Source organism: Pipistrellus kuhlii, unplaced genomic scaffold (genome assembly GCF_014108245.1).
Source record: "Pipistrellus kuhlii isolate mPipKuh1 unplaced genomic scaffold, mPipKuh1.p scaffold_m20_p_17, whole genome shotgun sequence".
Classification (NCBI taxonomy): Eukaryota; Metazoa; Chordata; class Mammalia; order Chiroptera; family Vespertilionidae; genus Pipistrellus; species Pipistrellus kuhlii.
The window spans coordinates 2092761-2117592 of record NW_023425482.1 but is presented as its reverse complement, the minus strand read 5'-3'; the positions used below and the strand labels follow the sequence as shown (position 1 = coordinate 2117592).

The 24832-nt window shown below is 55.1% G+C and overlaps 1 protein-coding gene across 13 annotated transcripts; it reads left to right on the top strand.

The window, feature by feature from the left end:
• Nucleotides 1-805: 805 nt before the first annotated feature.
• GRAMD1A (GRAM domain containing 1A) lies at nucleotides 806-22846 on the top strand. Of its 13 annotated transcripts, none has more exons than XM_036441163.2 (20): nucleotides 806-1089; nucleotides 9220-9430; nucleotides 9518-9538; nucleotides 9996-10080; nucleotides 10220-10323; nucleotides 10401-10496; nucleotides 11360-11440; nucleotides 14562-14674; nucleotides 14787-14937; nucleotides 15496-15694; nucleotides 16734-16877; nucleotides 18008-18126; nucleotides 18200-18342; nucleotides 18852-18955; nucleotides 19040-19213; nucleotides 19300-19387; nucleotides 20243-20254; nucleotides 20498-20605; nucleotides 20688-20808; nucleotides 22394-22846. In XM_036441163.2, the coding sequence occupies exons 1-20, from the start codon at nucleotides 821-823 to the stop codon at nucleotides 22484-22486; spliced, it is 2436 nt and encodes an 811-aa protein (XP_036297056.1). In that variant the 5' UTR covers nucleotides 806-820; the 3' UTR covers nucleotides 22487-22846. The 13 variants fall into 13 exon arrangements, with proteins under 13 accessions (XP_036297056.1, XP_045438515.1, XP_036297053.1 ...); XM_045582559.1 differs by having other exon boundaries at nucleotides 20670-20808; XM_036441160.2 differs by having other exon boundaries at nucleotides 15406-15694; nucleotides 16737-16877.
• Nucleotides 22847-24832: the final 1986 nt, after the last annotated feature.

Here is a 24832-nt window from a genome sequence, read left to right as displayed (position 1 = left end):
CAGAAGGTAGAAGCCATAAGGTAGGGGTATTGGGGTGCCTGCAAAGGACCCTGGGGTCCAGGCCTGGCCTGTAAGAGTCTTCTGTGAACCAGGGGAACCCTCTCTGGGTCCCACAGTCCTCCTTCCCTATTGCCGGGCAGCTGGGTGCCAAGAAGCCCTTATTGTAAGGACAGACAGACTGATCTGACCTCCCCGGACCCAGGTAGCCTCCAATATCAGAGCAAAACCGCAGGAACTGGCCAGGTTTCCTCTCCTCTGAGGCCGCAGCCCAGCCACCCTCCATTGTTAGTCTTGGGAGGGGCAATTGCTGAGCAAACAGGGAGGGGAAATCCTGGATTCTGCCTCTGGATCAGCCCGTTACCCAGGCCTGAGGCCTCTGGGGCCCTTCAGGCCTGGCTCCTTCCTGGCTCTGTGTGCAGGGGAGCTGGGTGGTGGTTACAGAAAACCCAGGGCTTGGCCTTGGTGAATACTCAAAAAACAAACAAACAGAAACTCCCTGGCCCTGAACAGGTTTTATGAACATTCACTTACTGTGTGCTGGGTCCTCGGCTAGGCCCTCCATATGTAAGAACTTTCTGACACTGCTCAGCCACCCTAGGACCTTCAGTTTCCGGAAGAGGAAATGGAGGCTTGAGGTCATGAAGGGAGGATACCGGCAGAGGTGGGAATCCCACCCAAACCTCTGTGGTCCCCATAGAGTGCTCTGCACCTTTTAGGGAGGAGCAGAGCTTGGACAGGACTTGTCCCCTTTACCTCTTTTTCTCCCCCAGAGACCACACCTGCCGTCCAAGGCCCCAACAAAGCAGACAACACCCTTCCCATGGCTGAGCTCTTGCCCCTGCTCCCTGGGGCGTCCCTGCTGATCCAGGGTGGAGCCCAGGACTCACTTGGCCCCCCAGCCGAGTGGCAGAGCCAGCAGCCACAGGATGGCAGGGCTGAGGACCTGGCCTCAGAGCCCTGGGGACTCCTGGAGGTGCCCTCCATTCAGATAACACCATCCAGTGATGGGGAGTCACCCGACTGCACCCAGGCACCCCAGCGCCTGCAGCTGCTAAGGACCCCCGACCTGGAGAGTATACCCCTGGACAGGTGAGACCTGGGGGGGGGAGGGGGCAGGAAAGGGCTTTTCTCTTTCTGGGGACTCATGCTCAAGAGGGGGTTTGCTGTGGCTGTCTGCCTGCTCATTAGAATTCGGCCTTAGCCTGACTGGAAGGTGTTAAGTAGATGGACAAACAAAAACAGGAAATTGGGAGTACACCTTGGGACAAGCAAATCTGGGCTTAGCTGAGCGCCCAGTGTATTTCAAACTATGGATCATGACCCATTCAAAGACCACGAAACTGATGCTGTGCATGGCAATTGGCACTCCCCTCCGCCCCAATGGAATTAGGATAGAATTGGAAATAACACAGCATATGAGGCAATAGTGAGTAAGTATGGTCCTTACAACTTTTGTGAATTTACATATGTTTCTAAGTGTGTAGGGAAGCCAACATAAAGGTATTGCCTGCTGCAGCTCACAGGAAAAAAAAAAAGTTTAAACAAAATTTTTGCAAAAGAACACTAGTTCTGGCACAAGGAGGCAGGAACTGGGAGGTTCAAGGCTACAGGGGAAAAGAGGAAAGAGCTACCCTGGCCCTGAAGAGAAATATGCACAGTGGTTTCTTCCTACTCATAAGATTAAAGTTTATGAAGTAGAGCTCTGTGTGCCAATGTGGACAAATCCCAGAAACTGATGACGGAGAAAACAGGTTGTAAAATCATACAGTAGGAGCCTAATTGTGTATCTTTTTATAATATGTACAATAGTACATATTACATTGCTGGTAGGTGCATCCCTGTGTGGAAGAAGGATGGAAAGTGCACAGCTCCAGGGTAGTATGTACCTTGAGGGCAGAGGCAGAGAAATAGGGTGGGATCTGGGCCTTTGGCTGTGACTATAATCATTTATTTCTTTAAAAAACAAGAAAGGGTCTAAAGCAAAAATGGCAAAATGTCCACACCGATTATATATGGGTGGTGTGGACACAGATGACTGTTAAATTTTTTCTTGTTTGAAATAAACAGTCCCTAATTAAAAATGTTAAAGTATTTCAAAACAAGGAACAGGCTAAGAGAGAAATGAGACAGAGGGAGACGATGGGGGGCGGGGGTGTCTCTCTGAGATCTGAGGGTGAGAGGGGAGAACTGGGCGGAAGAGCTTCCAAGCACAGGAAACTGCAAGTGCAAAGGCTTGGGGGAGGGAGTGCACGAACCTGTCTGCTGAGTTAGAGGAACAGCAGGGAGGCTGGGGCTACACGGAGTGAGCAGGGGAGACAGGTAACGTCACAGTGGTGTCTTGGGCATCCAGGTGAGGGCTTTGCCTTTAGCTGGAATGAGATGGAGCCCCAGGAGAGCTCAGAGACTGGCAGGGTTCACAGACTGCCTGTGGGGTGGAACAGGAGCAGAGGCTGCAATCTCCCTGAGGGAGGGCGTGAAGGCTGGGCCAGAGTGGGAGGTGGAGGGGAGGAGTTTAGATTCTGGGTAGATTGTGTAGGTGGAGCCCGCAGTTTGCTGAGAGATTGGAGAGCGAGTGAAAAAAAGAGGAGTCAGGAAAGACTGCAGTTTGGAGGCCGCCATCCACCAAAATGGAGATGTGGAGTTGGGCTGTTGGAGGCTGGGAGAGGGATGGGAATGGAGTGTTTCAAGAGGAAGGACAGCCTGTGCTGTAGAGGGGTGGGGAGGAGGACTCCGCGGGGTGTCTCTGGCCAGAGCTGTGGGGGGACCCCCATTTCGTCCGCCCAGGAGTGCAGGGCCGCGGAGGCGCGGGCCATGGCGCAGCGCGGGGCTGGGCCCACCGCGGCCGCGGGCTGGCGTCCTGGCCGCCACTCCGCCTCTGAGGCCGGGCTCCCCCATCTGTGAAAGGCGCTGCTGCTCTCCCCACAGAGCAGGGGGTCCCCGGGACTGGGCCGGCCACTTAAGGTCACGGCTCAGGCCCGCCGGGGAGGCTGGGGTCTGACCTCGGCTGAGCCGCCGGGACGGACAGGGTCCCCACGCCCGGCGCCGCGGTTTCCGGAGGGCGACCTTCCCGCAGCCCCAGGGCCCGCCGCCCCAACTCCGCGGCTCCCCACCTCCTCCCTCCACCCGCAGCTCCGCCCTCCTCTCAGGTTCCTCCCGGGGGAGTGAGGGGGGCCGGCCCGGGGCGCCCGGGGGGCTGAGGACCCCTTTCCGGACGGAGGGAGCACAGCCTGTGCCCAGGCAGCTGCCATGGCGGCGTCCGTTCCAACCACGTCAGCCGCCGCGGTCCCTGCTCCCCGGAGGTTCTTGCTCTCCGTCTCCTTCCTCTCCGGCTTCGGACCTCCGGCGTCCCAGCCGCCCCGCCATTGCTCGGCCTCACTCCTCCTCCCCTGCTGTGCCCCATCCCCGCTCCCAAATCCCTCGGTTTCTGCTTCGCCCTGCGGCCCCAGGCGGCCCGCCGCCCCTCCGCGGCCGGAACCGAACCCCCAGAGTCTCCCGCCCCCCAGCTCTCCGCCTCCTCCTCCGCTCCCGGCCCCCCTCCCTGCCCCCGCGGCCTGATCCCCAGGCCCCGCCCCCGCGGCCCGATCCCCCCCCAGGCCCCACCCCCTGCGGCCTGATCTCCAGGCCCCGCCCCGCCAGGGCCAGCCCCGCCCTCCGGCCCGCGGGCGGGGGGCGGCGCCTTGACGCGAGGCCGGTGGGGGGGGGAGAGGGGGGTGCGTGACGCGGCGGCGGCGGCGGCGGCGGCTGCGGCTGCGGAGCCCTTTTGTGCGGGCGGCGGGCGGCGGCCTCGGAAGGCGCGGCGGCTGTGCTGCCGGGACGCCCAGCTCGGCCCAGCCCGCTCAGCCGCCCGCCCTGCCCGGCCCTGCCCCGCGGCTGGGCGCGCCCGCCCCGCATCCATGTTCGAGTAAGGACCGGCGGGCGGGGGCCGGGCGGGGGCCGGGCGGGGGCGCGGCCGGAGCCCAGGTCCGCAGCCCTGGCCGGGGCGGCCTGGGTGGGGAGGGGCTCGTGGTCCTCGGTGCGCACGGACTGAGCGCCGGCGGCGGGCGCTCCAGCCCGGCTGCCGGCTGCCGGAGCGATGAGCCGGGTTGGCGGGGCCGTGGCTGCGGGGCCGGCTGATTCCGCGGGAGCGCGGCCTGCGGGGGGGCCCGGCCCGGCTCGCTCCGGCCGGGGTGGCGAGGGGGGCGACGCTCGCCCAGGCCTTTGGACGGGGCCGGAGGCGGGGCTGAGCCTCCTCCCACCGTCCTGTCGGGTCTCGTCCGGGTTGGGGGAGGGGGGCGGGTAGGGAGTTCCAGGTAGCGGGTCGACCGCGTGCCTGGCCCCGCGGCGTCCTGCGCACTGGCTGGGCCGGTGTTTCCGAATAATCGTAGGTGTTTGGGAAGCTTGTGTATGGGTGTCAGTGTCCTAGTGTGTAGGCCGCTGTGATCCCCTTTGGCCGTGTGTGTGTGTGTGATTTACCCCGAATTCCGTGTGTTACTGTAAGTTTCCTGCGTGTGTCTGATTGTGACTCTTAGTGTGTCTGGGCCCCAGGTTGTGTGGCTACTGCCTTCGGTGGTTGTATGATGTGTCTCATCCCCTCAAACCTCCGCTGTCAGATTGGACTTGAGAGTATGTGTACCCGTGTCTAGGTTCCTCGGTGCAGACAGCTGTGACCCTCCCTGGCTGTGTGTGTGTGTGTAATTTACATCTGATTCCATCTTTCAAGTGTCACTATAAGTTGACTGTGTGTTACTGTAATGTGTGACCATATGTATATGTGTCTGAGACTCTGTGCTCACTCCTATGACCAACCATATGCTCTGAATGTGCCTATAATTTACCTCTGACCGTATTCACTCTGTGCAAAGTTAGTTATCTGGGTGTCCAAGCATGGCCACATATGTATGACTGAGACTCTGGGGTTGTGCCTATAATGTACCTCAGATTCCATCTTTGTGGGATAGCTCCTGTGTGTGTCCGTTTGTGATTGCTTTATGTGTATGCCTGGCCTGCCATGTGTGCAGCTGGGACCCTTTGGGGCTTTGTGTGTGTGAAGAGCAAGAGAAAGACCCCTTGTGACTTAGTGGGCCTGGGGCCCTCCCTCCTCAGACCTTGCGGGTACCCTTGACTCTTTGGAACAATAATCATAACTGCCGTTGTTCCTGTTACAGTTTGTAAAGCATGTCCCAGGCATTGTATCAAACCTGGCCTCTGTGTTGTTGAGATGGAGCCACACCCCGGGGGCCCTGTTATTCTGGGTCCTTGGCTTCTGTGCGAGGGGCAGGGTTCTCTGTCAGCAACAGCAGCCGACACCTCCATCCCTTGCCTTTGCTTTGTCTTCCCACCACGTGGTGAGCACCCTGGGAGCCGAGCTGACCCTGTGACTTAATTTCCCCAGGCTGTGCATGTGCTAGCTGGGCCCTCTGTGACTGCTCTTTCACTGCATGACTTTCACTGGGAATGTTGTTTGCTTTCAACTCTTCTCTGAGATGTTCTCATGGCTATATGTGTGAATGTGATTTATCTGGGACTTTTTATGGTTTTCTGTAACTCTGCAGCCGTGTGTGTGTGTGTGTGTGCACATGTGTATGTGTGTGTAGCTTCTGGGACTTTGTGGCTGTAGCATACTTTAATGCTGTGCGTAATTATGCTGGGACTCGGGCTCTGTGTGTGACTGTAACATACCTGTGGTGCTATTGCTGGGTGGGGTGTGGGGAAGACTTCTTGCAGCTGTGGAGAACTGCAGTTTGCCTGGAGCTCTGGGCCTGTTTCGCCCCAGGAAGCTGGAGGTTAGGTGTCTTCTGTGGCAAAAACCCATTTTCTTCTTAGTCCCCGCCCCCATAACGGTACTCCAGCCACTTGGGGCTCCTCCCTTCTGTCTGCTGCAGGCTGCTGGTTGGGCAGCCTCAGGGCTGTGTCTGCCCTTGAGCACTTCCTGTTCCTCCTGCTGAGGAGCAACAGCAACGTCTGGGAGCACAGGCCCTGCCCTGTTCTGCCTGTCTGTGTTAGACCTGTCCTCAGGCGCCCTCCCTGACCTGTTTGTGTGAGAGATTGGCAGGTTGAGGAGGGGTTTGCATTCATACCGGAGGGGAGAGGATGAGGTAGGGAGGAATGGTCACCTTTCCTTCAGAGCCAGCCATAGCTCACAAGTGCCCATAGGTTGAAATTCAAACTCCTGCCCAGAGCCCACAGCACCCCTGGGTGGGCCTATGCCTTCCTGTCCTCCTTCCCCACCCCACTGGCCACCTCACTCGTAAGACCTGCTGAGCTCACTGTTCCTGCTCCCTAAACAGTCTTCTCCGTCTCTTTGCTGGATCTCTCTTTATCCTGCGGGCTCAGCCTAAGTGTGCCCTGCACCCCACCCACCCACTTAGCCCTCTTATCACTGTGGTCCTCCAACTTGAACATGCACCAGCCTCCTGGGCCCCATCCCATCTCTGATTCAGTAGGTCCGTAGTGGGTCCCAGAATCTGCATTTCTCAGTTTCCAGGTGTTGCTGGTGCTGTTGGTGTGACCAGTGTCAGTGAGGTTATCACCCTCGTTTACATGTGTCCTGATTGATTGTTCCCCAAACTGAATGTCCAGTCGTGCAGGCAGGGTTTATATCTCGTTTGTTCACTGTGTACAGTGCCTGGTGTGTGGCAGGTGGTCAGTGTGTAGTTAGTGAATGACCACAATTTGGGGTCAGTTGGGCTTGCCATACCTGTCGCAGTCAGCATAGCATCTTCAACACGAGTGGGGCAGTGGCAGTGGCCATGTGCTCCATTTCAGGCTAACAGTCCTTAATGATCAAATCTGAGTGCTTCCATGTGGTGGGCTGTCTGTCTGTCTGTCCTGCAGACAGCCCTGTGAGGTCGATTCTGTTATATTCCCATTTTATGCAAGAAGAAACAGGCACACAAAAATCGTTCAGAAAGCTTTAGACACTTATCCAAGGGCACCCCGGGGAGTGGCCAAACAGATCAGGTTTGGCCTCAGCCCTCAGAGGATTGGGCAAGCCAAGTACCTGGTTGAATCCAAGTTCCGGCAGGATGGGGGAGACGAAGAGGCGGAAAGGAAGGGGGGTTGGGAGGTAGGAAGTGGGTTTTAAATAGAGGGAAGGAAGGTGTCTTGGAGACATGTCCATTGAGCTGAAGGAGACATGTCCATTGAGCCTCGCCTCCTGCAGACTCGGAGAAAGGGCGTCTGAGGGACGAGTGAAGGCAGGAGCTGGGAAGAGTGAGCGAGAGGAGAGGTGATGAGAGCAACCAGCCCTGGGCTTCTAGCTGGAGCGAGGTGCAGCAGGGGAGGGCTTATGAGGAGGGCCCGACCTGCCTGTGGTTCATAGGCTCCCTCTCACTGCATATGGGGGGAGAGGGGTGGACCAGGGAGACCTAGGGAGAAGGTGGCTTTGAAAGCTTAAGAGGAGTGGTGGTAGCTTAGGCACCATCTATTTTATTCATTTATTTATTTCCACAAATCCATTTCACAAGTATAGGGGACATGACTGCCTACCCTGGTCCCTGTCTTGAGCAATCCCAGGGACAGAGCCGTAACCAAGACAACAGGGAGCTTACAGATCTGTAGGGGAAACGGAGTTGTCATTACACATGGAGTGGTCAGGGCTAGGATGAGAGAAGCATGGCAGAGTGGTTAGAGCTGGGGTAGAAGCGATGAGGGCAGTGTCCAGGAGGGAGGAGGTGTGGAGCAAGAGTCCTGAAGGATGCATAAGAATTTGCTAGGCCAAGAAGAGAAAGGAGAGTCTGAACAGGAAAAGAGCATGTGCTCAACCTTGGAGACAGAAGTTTGAGGAGCCCTGGGTGGTTGAGGAACTCCTGCCTCCTTCCCAGAGAGATGGAGTCCCCCATGTTGGAATCCTGCTCTGAATTAAATGGACAAGTGGTTTGCTGCTTTGGGCCTCAGTTTCTTCCTCTGTGAAAAGGGTACGTGTGTGATTAATCGTATCAAATGCACAGCATGCTGTGGGAAGAGTACATTCATCATATGGAGAGCTGGCCATGATATTGGGTCCTGACGAGTCCCTTTACAGTTCCCCAGCTGACCCCACCACCCTTGGCCGGTTGTGTTTATTCTGTCCTGTGAGCATTCTTCTTGTTCTGGGCTGTCTCCCAGCAGCAGTCCAGTCCTCCCAGCTCTAGTGGTATCTGCTGCTCCCAGCTCTAGGCATGTTGGGATTATTCATGTAGTCACCAGTGTGTACTGAGAGTTCACTAGATGCCAGGTTCAGTTTTGGGTGCTGGAGGAGACGATGGACAAACTGAATAAGTGACTAGGAGGAGTTCAGATAGTGTGGGTGGGGCTGGGTCACTTCAGGGGGCCACCAGGGGAAGAGCATTAAGTGGAATAAGACAGCTGTGTATGCTGGGCCTATGGAAGGACATTCAGGCACAGGGAATAGAAGTGCAGAGGCTGGAATGGGGGCTGACAGGGACAATACTAGACCTTGGGTGCCATGGTAAGGACTGCTTTCAGCTGAATTGAGCTGCAGCCTGTGAGAACTCAACCAGAAGGGTCCTGTCCTGACCTGACTCATAGGCCCCCTCTAGCTGGGGGGGAGTAGATTATAGGGACTACTGGTGTGCTGGAGGCAGAGCAGGCGCTGGAGGCAGGGAAGAGGGGTATATAACAGAAATGCCATATTTTCCGGCGTATAAGATGACCCCCTAATTTTACAGCTAAAACATAGGTTTAGGCCTATATTCGCTGTATAAGACTACCCCCCACTTCCGAGGCAACACCAGTTCTTTTTTTAATAGACAGCCTCTCTGACTCTGGCCAATCTGAGCAGGCTTTTTTTCGTTTCAAACGTCGTCTTATACGTCGGAAAATACGGGTAATGGAAATAGATTTTGGAGGCTGGACTTGCTAACAGATTAGAAATGAGGGGGAGCAAGAAAGAAAATGCTCAGGTTTTTAGCTCAAACAACTGAGCGGAAAGTGGCTGCTCAGTCAGTACTGTACGGATGACTAATAAGTTACTTAAAAAATAGCAGCTGTGTGCCAGGCTGTATTAGAAGCACTGTGCGTGTATTGATTCGTTTAATCCTCCAGACAACTAGATGAGAATATGTATTTCTCACCCTTGGGTCACGATGAAGTAACCGAGGTACCGAGAGTTAGGGAGGCTGCTCTGGGCCATGCCGCTGGGAAGTGGAGTAGAATAGATGATGAGGATCAATGGACTGGTGGGCAGGTCTCCATGCCCCGGCTTGTTGTACTCCATAACCCCTTCTTTCCCTTCCCCAGCACCACCCCGCACTCTGGCCGGAGCACGCCAAGCAGCTCCCCGTCTCTCCGAAAGCGGCTGCAGCTCTTGCCCCCCAGCCGACCCCCGCCTGAGGCAGAACCAGGCGCCATGGTGGAGAAGGGCTCAGACAGCTCCTCAGAGAAGGGTGGGGTGCCTGGGACACCCAGCACCCAGAGCCTGGGCAGCCGGAACTTCATTCGCAATAGCAAGGTTGGTGCAGGCCCAGGCCGGGAGGGGAGAGGGGTGGGAGTTGGGGAATTTAGGGGCTCATTCTGATTCCACTCTTTTCTCTTGCAGAAGATGCAGAGCTGGTACAGTGTAAGTGTTGGGCAGAGGGACTTACTGGAGGGGAGGGAGGGAGGAAGGAAAGGAGGGAAGGAGGGTGGGTGGGGATAGTAAGCAGGAAGTGAGTGTTGGAGTCAGTAGACCTCGGGTCATATCTCTGTTGCTACTTATGTGCTGTGTGATCTTGAATGAGTTGCTTAACCTCTCTGGGCCTCTCTCCTTGTGAAACAGTCCCTATCTGAAGGCCAGTATGGGTCAGTGTTGGTGGTGGGTATGTGACATAGAGCCTGGCTTATGTAGAAATCAGTAGATGGGGGCTCTCATCATGGTTACTCTCATGTTACTGGCAGTGGAAGTCAGAATGAGCTAGACTTGAAGCCTCAAAGAGCCTGTCTGGGACAGAGGAGACTGAGGGGCTTCTGGGAGCATAGTGGGGTAGAATTAAGGGTATGAACCCCGTCTGGATTCACACCTCTCAAACTTTCTCCAGATGCTGAGCCCCACGTACAAACAGCGGAATGAGGACTTCCGGAAACTGTTTAGCAAACTCCCTGAAGCTGAACGCCTCATTGTAGGTGAGTCTGATGCCCACCTAGTCTTGGACCTGACCCTGAGCTCCCAGCTCTGCCCTTCTGACCCTCCCTGCCTGGGTGCTAGCCAGGCCAGCCGTGTGACTCGGGTGTCTGTCCGCCCATCTCTCCCTGGCCGCCTCAGATTACTCCTGTGCCTTGCAGCGTGAGATCCTCCTCCAGGGCCGCCTCTATCTTTCCGAGAACTGGATCTGTTTCTACAGCAACATCTTCCGCTGGGAGACCACAGTAAGCCAACGCAGGGATGGGAAGTGGCCTCAGGGCAGGGAGGGCTCTGGCCCCTTCTGACCCACCTGTCCCTCTAGATTTCCATCCAGTTGAAGGAAGTCACTTGTCTGAAGAAGGAAAAGACAGCCAAGCTGATCCCCAATGCCATCCAGATCTGCACAGAGAGCGAGAAGGTGAGTGAGAGGACCTGTTGGTAAGGCCCTGTGGTCACTGATCTTAGCCGGCTCCTCCCTTCTGCCACCACCAAAGCCCTGTATTTTTTGCTCCCTGATCTGTGCTCAGTCTGTGGCTTTCTCTTTATTCTTCCTGCCCCTGCCCTGGCTAAGGCTCCCATCATCTCTGAACTGGATCTCTGCATCAGCTCGTACTTCCTTAGTCCCTGCAGTCTCTCCTTTCCCCCCCGCACACACAGCTGCTGAGACTGGATTAACAGTAAAATTCTTCCCCCCTCGTATCTACAACTCAGATGTCCCCCTCTCCTTGGAAGCCTTCCCTGACACTCCATTCTGTCCTCACAATCTTGCCTCAAGGTCCCAAGATGGCTGCCTCACACCCACGGCCCAGACAGGAAAGGAAAAAGAAATGTGGCTGGGAAACACACACACACACACACACACACACACACACACACACGCACGCACGCACCCCACTTCACAGCAGAATTCCCTTTGTGTTTTATTGGCCAAAAAAGAATCACCTGACCACCCCACTGGGCAAAGGAGGCTGGGAAAGTACCACGGGCTCCTCCCCCTCACAGCCCAGTCACTCTGGACTGATCCCATCTGGAGATGTGCCTGCCTCCTGCCCTGGACTGAGCTCTGGGGGCGGGGGCGGGGTCCGGCTCAGGGTCCATCTCCTCATCATAGTGACTCCAGCGTCCATTGCCGAGTTGGGCACAGGATACACATTCTGTGGCATGAAGGAAGGAATGGTGGGTGGATGTACATCAGGATGGAGATCAGGAACAGAGCTGGATGGGGATGGAGCTTCCCTCCATCCTTTGGTGACTTTCCCACACCCCATCTCTCTCCTGCAGCATTTCTTCACCTCATTCGGGGCCCGGGACCGCTGCTTCCTGCTCATTTTCCGCCTCTGGCAGAATGCACTGCTTGAAAAGGTGGGCCTGGATGAGGCCAGGGTGGGGGGTGGGGGTGCTTACGGGTGGGCCAGGGGACCACAGAGCCAGGGGTGCAAAACTGCAGGACCACTCAGTTCTTCTCTATGAGTATCTGGTCCACGGATCGGCAGCTTCCTCCATAGGCACCATGAGGGGTCACCATGGGCTCGAGCACCAGACCCTGCCCACTAGAAATATGTATCCATGACCCCTTATTCACCATAACAATTTTATATATGTGGCATCACAATCTGATCTGGACTAATAATATGTTGATTATCTTGTGTGTCAGCACTGCATAATCGAACTTCCTGCTAGGATGGAAGTGGTCTCTGTCTGTGCTGTCCAATAGAGTGGCCTCTGGCCAAGAGTCTGTGAACTCTTGAAAAGCAGCTGGTGAGGATCTGCACTTTAATTTCAATTAATTTAAACGTAAATGGTCAAGCATGCCTATTGCCTAGCATAGGTCTAAATCTCACTGTTCATGTGTTTCAGGACAAAAAGTTATTAATGTGCATGACTGGAGTAAAGCTTAGATGTGATCAACATAAAGTTATAGTATCCAATATAGAATATACCATTGATTCTCAAACTTTATAATTTCAGAACCCTTTATACTTGTTAAAATAATTGTAGACTCCAAGAACATTTGTGTAATACCTAGTGATATTTACTATATTAGAAATTGAAACTGGGACATTTTTATTATTATTTATTTTAAAAATATATATTTTATTGATTTTTTTACAGAGAGGAAGGGAGAGGGATAGAGAGTTAGAAACATCGATGAGAGAGAAACATCGACCAGCTGCCTCCTGCACACTAACCACTGGGTATATGCCCGCAACCAAGATACATGCTTTTGACTGGAATCGACCCTGGGACCCTTGAGTTCACAGGCTGACACACTAGCCACTGAGCCAAACCAGTTAGGGTGAAACTGGGACATTTTTAAACACAAGAATACACAAGCTCCACTTGCATTAGCCACTAGAAAAATGACAGGATGGCCTGTTACAGCCTCTGGAAAAGTCCCTTGTATACTCATGTGAAAATAAAAATGAAAAGATCAGTAACATCTTATACTATTAGTAATATTTATTATACTTGTGAAATAATTTTGACCTCATGGACCCCCTGAAAGGGTCCAGGGGACCCCCAGAAATCTTTGGGCCACACTTTGAGAACCTCTGACTTACTATACACCTCACGGATATTAAGTATAGTAGTTATTATCATTGGCAATGTACTATCATTCTTAAATCCCAAATTTTAATTTTGAATCATATCTTTCCCCAAAGGTTAGGGATTTTAGATTTTTACTTACTACAATCTGATGACCCACTGAGTGCTAGCTGAGCCGGCTCTCCTAGAATGTCCGCTGTAGTTGCATAGGTTTACCTAGGATGCATTTGGCTGCAAGAGACTGAAATGCCAACCAAACAATGGCTTAAGAAGCAGATACTGAATTATTTCATAAGGTAATAATAGCTAACACTTCTGGTGCTACTAAAGTGCAAGGCACTGATCTGAGCATTACATGAATTAACTCATTTAACCTTCATAACTACCCTACGAGGCAGTATGGGTTATATTTACCTCACCTGTGGGGCATGGAGGGATAGACTTGCCCCTGGTCACATGAGCTTCTATGTGGCATTCAGGTTCTGAAGTCCACTCATCCATTGCATCACACTGATGCTCATGTAGCAACAGGTCTGGAGGCAGGTGGTCCAGGGTGGGTTTGAAGGCTTCCCTATGTTGTCAAGATCCCAATCTCCTGTCCATTTTTCCAGACTCTCATCCTTTGCATATTAATGTTTTGTTCACATGCTTGTTGCCCATGGTTACAAGGTGGCTGCTACAGCTGCGGGCATCATGCCCTCATATAAGTGTCCCAAACATGAAGGAGAAAGGGGGTGAATAGAAAGTGGAATTTCCTTTATAGGGAGGAAAAGCCTCCTTTAGCAGATTTCTCTTTCTATTTGTTTAGCTAGAACTGGGTCACATGACTGCCTTCGGTTGCAAAGGAAGTTGGGTTTGTGGCAAAGGAAAGATGAATTGGCTGGAGAAGATTTTCACCCCAAACAAATCAGAGTTCTGCTGACAGGGAGGGAGGGTGGCTAGATGTCAGGTTGGCATGGCTCATGGTCTGCTGCTGCTGGCCTGTAGCCCCTCGAAGGCCCAGACCCGCTCCTCCAGCAGTTCCGCACTCACACTGGTCCTCTCGGGGGCAGGCCCAGCCACTAGCGGCAAGAGAGCTGGGGCAGGGGCCCAAACAGGACAGCACAATGTCAAAGTCTGTAAGAAGGGGAGGGCAGAGGATGGTTCCAGATTGTCAGGGTTGGAGTTCCAGCCCCATCACTGAGGAGCTGAGGGACCTGGATAAGTCACTGAACCCCCCATTGGTGAAAGGGATGCTGTCCCTCCTTCACAGCAGCCAGAGCTGGGCGCAGAGTAAGTGCTTGGCAGTGTCAGCTCTTATGGGGCAGGGTTGTTACGTGGTTAGCTCAGGATGCTAGACCAGCCCTGGGTTCACATCTCAGCACTGCCACTTGGGCACCTCTGTGCTTCAGTGGCATTGTCTTAAAACGATGATAAATGCACCAACTTCACAGAATTGTTTTAAAGACTCAGTAAGTTAACTCATCTGAAGGCACTGGAATGCCTGGCATAGGGTAACAGCTCAGTGAGTGTCTGCTCCTTGCTGCTATCAGTATCACTGTTAGTACTGTTTGTCATTGTCATTTACCCCTTCTGGCCGGACCCCTGAGGACGCTGGAGAAATGGGTGGGGGCAGACAGCATGGGGGGTTGGGCAGAGGTTCCAGAGGCTGGCTGGGTTTGAATTCCTGACCTCGTGTGCATGACTTCTCCCCCGGGCCTTGTATTCTCCTCTGTAAACTGGGACCATTGGCCTTAGTGTGTGAGTATTGTGAAAACCTGAGGGGAAAGTCCTGGGCATGCTGACTCCTCCCCGGGGCTGCCGAGGGGCTGAGATTTATTGGGAGACCATGCTGCCCCATGTGGGCACTGGGGGGACTGATGAGGCTGTGGGATGGGTGGGAAGGGCTCTGGCCTGGTGAGGTGGAGGCTAGCCCCCTTACGTCCTGCCTGCCCAGACGCTGAGTCCCCGCGAGCTCTGGCACCTGGTGCATCAGTGCTACGGCTCAGAGCTGGGCCTCACCAGCGAGGACGAGGACTATGTCTGCCCCTTGCAGCTGAATGGTCTGGGGTGAGTCAAAGGTTGACAACTGGTTCCGGGTTTGGGGGAGACAGGAGGGGCTGTGTGCAGAGCTTCTGGACTCAAGGACACGGTGACCTCACCCCCTTCCCTTTCATTGCAGGAGCCCCAAGGAAGTAGGAGATGTGATTGCCCTAAGTGACATCACCCCCTCCGGGGCAGCCGACCACAGCCAGGAGCCAAGCCCCGTGGGTTTGCGCCGTGGCCACATCACCCCCAACCTTTCCCGAGCCAGCAGTGATGCAGACCATGGGGTGAGCAGGAGGGTGAGAGAGAGAGGAGGGTGCTGAGGGGAAGAGACAGGCGAAGGCTAGAGGTGGTGTTGGGGAGAGGGACAGGTTAGGGGAAAAGGAGGGCATGGTCAGAGAGATGGGGAAGTGGATGGAGGGATAAGAGAGGGGGTAGATGGAAGGATAGGATGGGGCTTGGGAGTGGGCAAGGAAACTAGGGTCAGGCAAAGGAGAGACAGACAGATGGAAAGAGTGAGAGACAGCAGAAGCAAGAGAAGAATGGATGGATGAGTTAGGATATAGGCAAGGCATGGACAGGACAGACAGGTGTAAGAATACAGACAAGGATAGGACAGGTATAAGGAAGCTTATGGCCCAGGCATCCAAGATAAGCCTGGAAGGGGCTCTCAGCCCTCACCTCGGTGGCCCTAGGGCCTCTTGTAGCTCTGAATTGGTTTTCTGTAAGAAAACCAATTCCTGGTTTTCTTACAGTCTTCAATTCTAATGGTCGATGTGGGCACACAGGAGGCCCTCAGGCTGGGATGGAGGTGGGACAAGGCTGGATTAAGCCATTCTCTGCAGGCTGAGGAGGACAAAGAGGAGCAGACAGACAAACAGACAGACGCCTCTTCCAGCCAGCCAGTGTTTCCAGTGGCTGAACCCCTGAACGGAGAGCCCACCCCACCTGATGGGCCCACTTCCTTGGGCCCCTTGAAACTGCTGCCCAGTGAGGAGCTGTTGACAGACACGAGTAACTCCTCCTCATCTACCGGAGAGGAAGGTGAGGCAGGTGGTCTGAATCATTTCTTTCAGTCGCATGTGATAGCCTTACTCAGACTGGTATAAACAAGGATTTGCTAGCTCACTGGACTAAGAAATCCAGGGAGTGGGCAGGTAAGGCATTCAAATGGTGTTGTTAGACACCTGGTGTCTTTAGCTCTGCTCTAAAGGCAGTAGGGCAGGGTGGATAGGAGCACAGACGCTAAAGCAGATTGGTAGGGTTCAAATTCTGGCCACAGTGGTTCCTAGCTATGTAACCTGGGCAAATTATTTAACCTTTGTGAGCCTCATTTCCCCCATCTGAAAAGTACCAATAATATTCACTTCATAGGATTGTTATTAAAAGAATTAAATAAGGTAATACAAGTAAAGTTCTTGGGCCAGTTAGTATTACCTATTTTTCTCATCATCATCATCATTTCCATTTCTCTGTACCAACTTCATTTTCAGGCAGCTTCTCCTCTTGTGGGAGCAGAGGGAGCCCCTGCCCTGCTCCAGAGAAGCCAGGCAGAAGGAAAAGATGCTTCCCCAGAGGCTCTGCTAACAGCTTAGGGTTGGCTCTGAGAGGAGAGCGAGCCAGCTCCTGAGCTAATCACTGTGGCTGCCTGGGGTCACACACTCCCTCTGAAGCAGTCACTGTGGCTGTTTGCTCTGGTTGCACACACCCCTCTGAACCAGTCACTGGTGGCCTGGGATCACACACATCCCTGAGCCATCACTGGTCAAATGCCACAGGCCAGTGAGCCTGTGATGCTGGAAACGCAGTTGGCTGTGACTACGTGATTGCTTCACCTTGAACCAATCCTGGTGGCTCTGACTGTCTGGGCCTGGGGAACACGCCACCCTACAGCCACGCCTGGGGCCGAGGGGGCCGAGTAGTGTTCTGTGTCACAGGGTCCACTGCGGTCTAGGAGGATAGGCCTGCCCACCCTCTCCACAAGGCCAGGAGGGGGGAGTGGTCACCACAGGGAATTCTAGGAACCACTCTGAGGAAGGAGGAGCAGGGGGGGCCTCATTCGCTGCCCTTGTGTGTGGCCCAGCAGACCTGGCTGCCCTGCTTCCTGACCTCTCTGGCCGTCTCCTCATCAATTCCGTCTTCCACGTGGGTGCAGAGCGGCTCCAGCAGATGCTCTTCTCAGACTCGCCCTTCCTGCAGGGCTTCCTGGAGCAGTGCAAGTTCACAGGTCAGGAGCTGAGGCCCCCGACACAGGGAGGGGTGGGGAGGACGAGCCCGGGGAGACAGGCCTGGGTGTGGCAGGGTGCGGGGGTTAAAAACAGCATCCATGAGACCAGAGTGGGCTGCCTCTTACTAGCAGGGTTCCAGCCTGACTTGCCTCAGTTTCCTCCTATGCATGATAGAGGTATGATAATGGTTCCTGTCTTATTAGGGCCTCAGGAGAGTTAAGTAAGTTAATACTAAAAAAATGCCTAGAACAGTAACCAATAGTACAGATTTTGTAAATATGATCTAAATGGGCACATTTAGTGCCCATTCTGTGTAGAGACCAGGACAGATGTACCCAGAATCTAGTAAGAATGAGAGGAAATGGATTCTCACAGAGATAAGGGTGAGTGTCAGAGGGGTAGCTGAGATCTGAGAAGTATCAGGAAAGGCTGCTGGAAGGATGTGAAATTGAAACTAAGGCCTGAAGGAGAAACTTTTCCAGGGAAAGAGGAGGAGGCGGGGGAGAGGGACCCAGGAGGCCCTCAGTGTGCCTGCAGAGGCCCTGAGGCTAGAGGCAGGCACTGCGAGACACGCCTTGAGGCTGGGCCCCTGTGGCCTGGTGTGGCGAGGGGAGCCACAGCAGCAGGTAAAGTGCAAGGGTTGACCATGAGACCAGCAGAGGAGTTGAGGAGTCAGATGGGGCGGGAGTGTCCAGGCCCAGGGCTCTGGGGAGAGCTGGAACACAGCTGTACCTCCCCTGAGAGAGGGCTCCAGAGGACGGGCAGGCTTGAAGAGATGCTGAAGCCAATGTGGGGTCCAGGGGGAGAGAGGGGTCCAGGGAACTTTCAGGGGAAGGTGTTCAGGATGTCACAGGATCTTAGGTCTGAAGCTCAGGGGAGAAGCCAGGACTGGGACAGAGAGGGAAGCTGAGGCTGCAGGAGTGGATGAGATGGCCACAGGAGAGGTGAGAAGTGTAGGGAGAGGAAAGGTTCCAGCCATCATCAACATACAAGGTTTTAAATGTCTCAAGGAAGGTGGGGTAGGCACTAAGCTGGGGACGGGGAGAAAAAGCAGGTTTGGGGGCAAGCCTACAGCCTATGGACAAAGGGCTGGAGAGTAGTGTCCTCATTCTGCTCTTCCCTACCCCAGACGTGACCTTGAGCCCCTGGAGTGGGGACAGCAAGTGCCATCAACGCCGAGTGCTGACCTACACCATTCCCATCAGCAACCCGTTGGGTCCCAAAAGCGCCTCGGTGGTAGAGACACAGGTGAGCCGGACATGTGGCCAGCTGGGTTGGGTTGCAGGTGGGGCAGCCCTAACTCCTTCCCTTGTCCCTGCAGACCCTGTTCCGGCGCGGCCCGCAGGCGGGCGGGTGTGTGGTAGACTCGGAGGTGCTGACGCAGGGCATCCCTTACCAGGACTACTTTTACACTGCCCACCGCTACTGCATCCTGGGCCTTGCCCGGAACAAGGCCCGTCTCCGGTGAGCAGCTGCCTTACACCCCACTCTCCCAGCCAAAGTCAGCAGCAGAACGTTGGTTGCTGTCCTAAGAGGCCAGGGACATCCAGAGCTTCTAGAAGGATGGCGCTGCCATTGACCAGGATGGGGAAATGGGGAGAAGTAGGTGCTCGGTGGGGACGTGTTAAGCTAACTTAGACCCCCCATATAGAGGTGCATGCAGCAGCAAGATGGAAGGGGTTCAGGGCTGAAGAGGGTATTAAACCTCAGTTTGGGTGGGCAATGCTGAGGCAGCACTTACAGGAGGGAGACTTGCCAAGGTAGTGGGTATGGACAGAAGGGTTTATGACCTGCCTGGCCAGCACTTCTGGTGAGCGGGGACCAGAGGGAAGCCATGAGTGGGCGGGGGCAGGGTGTTTGATTTGTCTATGGGTGTACATGGCCTCTCTGAATGAGCGGGAAAACACCCCCAGAAATGGGGCAGCAAGGCTAGAGTAAGACCCTGACCCCTGACCTCATTCCTCCACCCCCAGAGTGTCCTCTGAGATCCGCTACCGGAAGCAGCCCTGGAGCCTCGTGAAGTCTCTTATTGAGAAGAACTCGTGGAGTGGCATTGAGGATTATTTCCACCACCTGGGTATGGCACAGAGCCGGACAGGACGGGGATGGAGGGGTGGGGGCCGGTCAGGCTCAGACCTGCAGAGTGCTCTTGTGTCCGCAGAGCGAGAGCTTGCCAAGACCGAGAAGCTATCCCTGGACGAAGGCGGGAAGGACGCCCGGGGGTTGCTGTCAGGCCTGCGGAGGCGGAAGCGGCCCCTGAGCTGGAGGGGTCACGGTGATGGGCCTCAGCACCCAGACCCAGACCCTTGCACCCGGGCTGGCATGCACACCTCGGGTGTGTCCCTCAGGCCTGGGCAGGGCAGGCTGAGGAGTGGGCCCTTGGGGTGGGCTAGTGAATCTGACTTGGAGTTGCTCCCACAGGCTCCCTCAGCTCCCGCTTCTCAGAACCATCCGTGGACCAGGGCCCCGGGACAGGCATCCCCAGTGCCCTGGTGCTCATCAGTGTTGTGTGAGTAGGAGGCTGGGCTTTGGCTCGGACAGCCTGGATCTGCATCTTGTCTGTGTGACCAGGGCCTCACTGGGCCTCAGCTTGAGTGGGAGTGTGTGCAAACCTCAGCAAGGATTGAAGGAGTGCTGTCTGGGATGTGCCTGGCGGAGCTCCGTGCACAGCGTGCTGCTCTGTTCATCGCAGAGAAGTCTTCCTGCTGGGAGAGGGGCGCCCGGGACTCTGGGAGGTTAGAGGGACCTGACCTCACCTGGGGGGCAGGGAGGGCTTTCTGGAGGAGCAGGAACCAAATGAGGTGAAATTAGGTGAGCCAGGAGAGATGCAAAAGAAGCAGTTATACTTGCACATAGTATTCATGTTTTCTGTGCCTAACCCTGAGCTGGTAGTGCTGGGGGCACAGTAGTTACCAACAGCTCTGGGGGGAGACAGTCCTGGCACCAGACCACAGGGATGGCGGAAACACAGGCAGAGGGACAGGGCTGGGATGGGAGAGCCTGGGGGGCCAATGGAGGCTTCCTCCCAGCGGGATCAGAGGGCGGTTAGAGAAGGCTTCCTGGGGCAGAAGACTCCTGAGCTGAGGCCCCAGAGGGTTAGGCAGGGAGACCCGCATGCAAAGGTCTGGAGATGTGGGGGGCAGGACACTGAGGAAATGGAGGTGCGATCCCATGGACAGGTACGCTTGGGGTGAGCGTCAGATGAGCCACGCACTCGCCTGTCTGGGCCAGCCTCAGGTTCCCAGCCGCAATCTAGTGAGAGGCTGTTTGGCATGCTCTGCTGGGACTGGGGTGAGGAGGGTGGGGGAGGGTAGGATGAGCTGGGCAATTCTCATCTCTTTGTCTCCCCTCACTGCCTCCTCAGGATCTGTGTGAGGTAGGGTCTGCCCCTCCCCTCCCCTCTCACCCCTGGCTCTAGGCCTCTCCCAGGGAGGTGATTCGGTGGACAGTTAAGGGTGTGGGTGTCAGACAGGATGAGAACCCTGACTTGGCTGCTTTGTAATGTGTGACCCTCGATATGTCTCCCCGTCTCTGAGCCTTAACTTCCTCCTCTGAAAGGGGGAGCTGTGGTGTCCTTTCAAGTTGTGCCCAGCTCCTGACCTCTGTCCCCTGCTCCCAGCCTCGTCGTCCTCATCGCCCTCAACATCCTCCTCTTCTACCGCCTCTGGTCCCTGGAGAGGACAGCCCACACCTTCGAGTCCTGGCACAGTCTGGCCCTGGCCAAGGAGTGAGTGGGTGTCCCGAGGGGGTTGGGAGTGTGGCAGGTGGGGGGAGGCCAAGACCCCACTCAGGTCCTGTACCCCCCACAGCAAGTTCCCCCAGACGGCGGCGGAGTGGGCGGAGGTGCTGGCTCTGCAGAAGCAGTTCCACAGCGTCGAGGTGCACAAGTGGCGGCAGATCCTGCGGGCCTCGGTGGAGCTCCTGGACGAGGTGCGCCCGGGCTGGGGGACCCTGCACTCACACCCACGAAGCGGCAGGTGCCTTTGGGCCTTCGTTTCCTCCTCCGTAAAACGAGGAGACCGCTCATAGCCCCCAGCTTCTAGAGTTGCCCAAAACAGCAGAATGGAAAAATAGAATGTCTGGCTCTCATCCTGGGCCCCGCCACTAAACGGCAGTAATAATTGGTCTCTGCTACCTTTTTTGACTGCCTCGCCCCCCAGGTTCGGCTTGGTTTGGGGCATCCTCTCCCCCAGCATGACCAGGCGGTGCCTGCAGCTCTAAGCTAACAAAGGAAAGTGCTCATTCTCACTGGCTGTGCCCACCCTGGTCATGTGCCCGCCCCAGAAGCAGCACAGCAGCCAGGGGCAGCCAGGCTTGGTCCCTGAGTCCCTCCCCCACTTGAAGTGACTAAGGGGGCACATAAGGGTGGGAGAAAAGTTCTCCAAAGCATACTGGGGCCTCACCTCTAGAAGGGGTTGCCCCCTATAGTTCAGGGGCAGCATCTATTCAGAAGGCCATGTTTAAATTCCAGTGTGTGACTTGGGGCCGTGGCTTCCTCTGTAAATGGGGTAGTAATTGACGTTGCCTCAAAGACTGTTATGAAGATGTAATGAGTTCAAATTGAAATAGTGCCCAGTTCATAGCGAACATTTTGTGTTTGCTGTTAGTAGTGCAACCCCAGTGCTAGGCACACAGTAGGTGCTCAATAAAGTGGTGGCTTAGCACAAATTCCAGGCACCTAGGGTAAGTGCCCATTGTGGGGAGTGAGTGTGGGAAGTTGGGGATCAGCTGGCATTGGCTGGGCACCCAAGGGTATCTGAGTGTAAGTTGGTGGGTAACAGTGAACATCGTGTCTGGTCACCATGGGCCATAATGCTGAGGCTTATCTAGGGGCCTCATTGCACCCTGGAATTATGCTTAAACAGGTACGCTCCCTCTGGGAAAGGCCATAGGACAGGGAAAAGGGTTTGAAGCTCAGAGAGGGAGGGCAGAGCCTCTCCATCCTCAGCTAAGTGCTTGTTCTTGTGCTCTCACATTGCTATGGGCTCAGAGTTGACTTTTCAAATGTATGCCAGCAGCAGACACTCATCAAGCTGGGCTGCTCTAAGCGTCAGAATGACCAACTGCTTTGCTTGTCATGGCCAGCCTCTGAGGGAGGCGCTCTTAGCCCCCATGTGATAGATAGGGATGCTGAGGCATGGAGCGATTGAACTTGCCCAAGGTTGCATAGCCGGGAATAAGAATGACATGTGTGCCAGGTCCTAGGTGGTCACTCATCAGGAACCTGAAATAACCTGGTGCAGCAGGTATGTATGACCCATCCTTGGCTGAGGCACCTGGGACGGGGAAGGGGCTTGCCCAAGGCTGTTCAGGAAGTAGCAGCGGCTGGGCGTGAGCCCAGGCCATCTGGGCCCCTTTCGTCTGCTGCCTGTAAGAAGTTAAACTGGGTACAGATGGCTCAGCTTGTGTGACACGGTGACCCTGGCAAGGGGATTTGGCCTCTCTGGACCTTCAGTTCCTCAGCTGCAGAGTGGGAAGTGATACCAGCCCTCTCAGCATTCACCTCTCCCCCCAGATGAAGTTCTCGCTGGAGAAGCTGCATCAAGGCATCACTGTGTCAGACCCTCCCTTCGACTCCCAGCCACAGCCCGACGACAGCTTCTCCTGAGGACGCCAGGCCACACAGCCATTCCCCCAGACGGACAGATGGACACAGAACCTCGGTGACCACTGCTGGCACGGTGTGAGCACCAGGAACCTCCTGCCCCGCCATCCCAGTGGCCCAGCTTGGGGCCACGCAGACATGGGGACCACAGAACCAAGATGCACTTTAGACCAGCGTGTGCGAGTCCAGCTGCCATTGCCTGCCCAGCCAGGGAGCTGGCCCGGCCTTCGGCAGGCCCCTGCTAACTTATTTTCCCTGCTGGAGTTGTGGGGGCACCTCCTGGGGTGCCCGATTCCCTCAGCTCTGGGTTTAATGTATTATATTTATTTGGGCTGACAGTCCCAATAAAGGGTTGGAAATGGCTGTGGCTGTGCCTAGGGAATGGGCGGGAGCCTCCTGTTGCACTCGTCCCAGGCGCCAGGGAAGGGGATCTGTCCATTACCTGGGGCGATAGTTCCCACTTGACCTGGAATTCCCTAGCGTCGCACACAAGCTCCGCCTCATCAGGGTCCAGTGTGGGGGCTCCTAGGACAGACTCTAATGTCTGGTGGCCTGGGTTCAGATCCCACCTCTGAATCTTAAGCAGGCGTGTAACCTGGAGCTGGTCAGTCAGGTTTAGTTTTGTCTTCTGTTCACTGGGCGTAAGAATAGCCTCAATGTGTCCCAGTGAGGCTGCAAAGTGAGTTGTTCTTGAACTTAAACTACCTCAGAATCTCCTGGAGGGCAGATTGCCAGACCGCTCGGCAAAGTGTGATTCAGCAGGTCCAGGTGGGCCAACAGCCTGTGCTGTCGGCAAGTTCCCAGGTGATGTTTGTCTGGGGATCCCACTTTGAGAACTGCTTTGTGAGGAGTTAATAAATGTGGCCACTCATGATAGGGTGGGGACTCACTAATGTTACTCATTGCAGAAAAGCTGCAGGGGGAAAAAGTGAGTACCTGTACATGGTCTGATATTCATTTAACACTGTGTGAGCACCAGGAACCTCCTGCCCACCCATCCCAGTGCCTGGCACTGGCTCTGTGAGATGGAGACAGATAGTTACCTGCCTGAGGCCCCTGGTGGCTGCACATTTAGATGCAAGGCCCTGACTTCTTCAGGACCCCACTACGGCCCATCCAGATGAGGCTGTCTGAACCCGTCTTACTGATGAGGAAATGGGCTTACTCAGCCTGGCGCTCAGTGAGGGGGCTGGAGGGAGACAGCGAGGCACTGTCAGTGACTCTCACCCCAGACTAAGGGAAACACAGGACCTTCAATGTGTCCCAGTGAGGCTGCAAGAACTTTTGTAATTGATGGTGTGGGGCAGAGGACCGGAGGAATGGGACAGAGGCAGGATGGACCACAGGCAGGGAAGAGCAGAGCCAGCCTCTTCTATCCTCTGGCTATGTGGTCATGGCAAGTTACCTACTCTGAGCCTCAGTTTCCCATACCTGTAAAGTGGGCACAATGGCAATACCCACCTTGTAGGAAACATTATATTAATTAATGTTAGGAAAGATGCATAGAGCAGCACCAAGCCCATAGCTGGTGCTCAGGGAACATCTGTCAGTAGGTGCCCATGTCCTCATTGTGCCTCTGCCTACCACCCCTGCCAGAGGGAAAGCAAGGTTATTTTCTGTAGGGGAATTTCACAACCCAGGAAGTAAGTGCTGGCACAGAGGTCCAGACCACAGGAGTGTCCGATGTCCCTGGCTTCCTGTCCCTCTGCCACAGGCCTGCCCCACGCCCTGGTTCCTCTTGTTCAGCAGGACTAGGCCAGGGAGTTTCTGGAACTCTTCCCTCCACTACCCCTGAACTGGTGGCCAGGACCTGAACTGGGGGCTAGTGACCCCCCTCCCCCCATCAGAAGTCTCACCCCCACCAGAGTCTGACAGCCTATGTTCTCCATTTGGCAGAACCCACTGACAAGACAGGCCACTTGCCATCACTGGGCAGGATTCCAGATCTACCTGAGGCCAGGGGCACAACTCTAGGTGAGGGAGTGGTCAGCCTCAGTTTCCTCTTTGTGAAATGGGGCTAATAATAGAACTTGCTGCACATGTTAGGAGTTAGAAGTTTATTTAGCATATCACAAGGACTCTGGCATTGGCATTTATTCACAACAAATATTTATCAGGCACCTACAATGTGCCTGGCACAGTTCAGGTCTGGAGACACAGGAGCACAGGACAGTGTCCTCAACCTGGGGGTGTATATTCCAGGATTGGAGGGACAAACGGTGAGCAGAAACTATATGAGGACTAGTACAATGTCTGGTGACAACTGCTGTGGAGGAAAATGTAACAAGTAAAGGAGGTCAAGTAAAGCCGGGGAGGCAGTTTCTCTGGAATGGACAGAACCTGACGAAG

Bases quoted from the DNA above. Each gene is read 5' to 3' on its own strand.
- GRAMD1A (XM_045582558.1), top strand. From the start codon at position 821: ATGGCTGAGCTCTTGCCCCTGCTCCCTGGGGCGTCCCTGCTGATCCAG. The intron at 1,090-9,219 runs GTGAGACCTGGG...TCCCTTCCCCAG, and splicing joins GAGAGTATACCCCTGGACAG to CACCACCCCGCACTCTGGCC. The intron at 16,878-18,007 runs GTCAGGAGCTGA...TCCCTACCCCAG, and splicing joins GGAGCAGTGCAAGTTCACAG to ACGTGACCTTGAGCCCCTGG.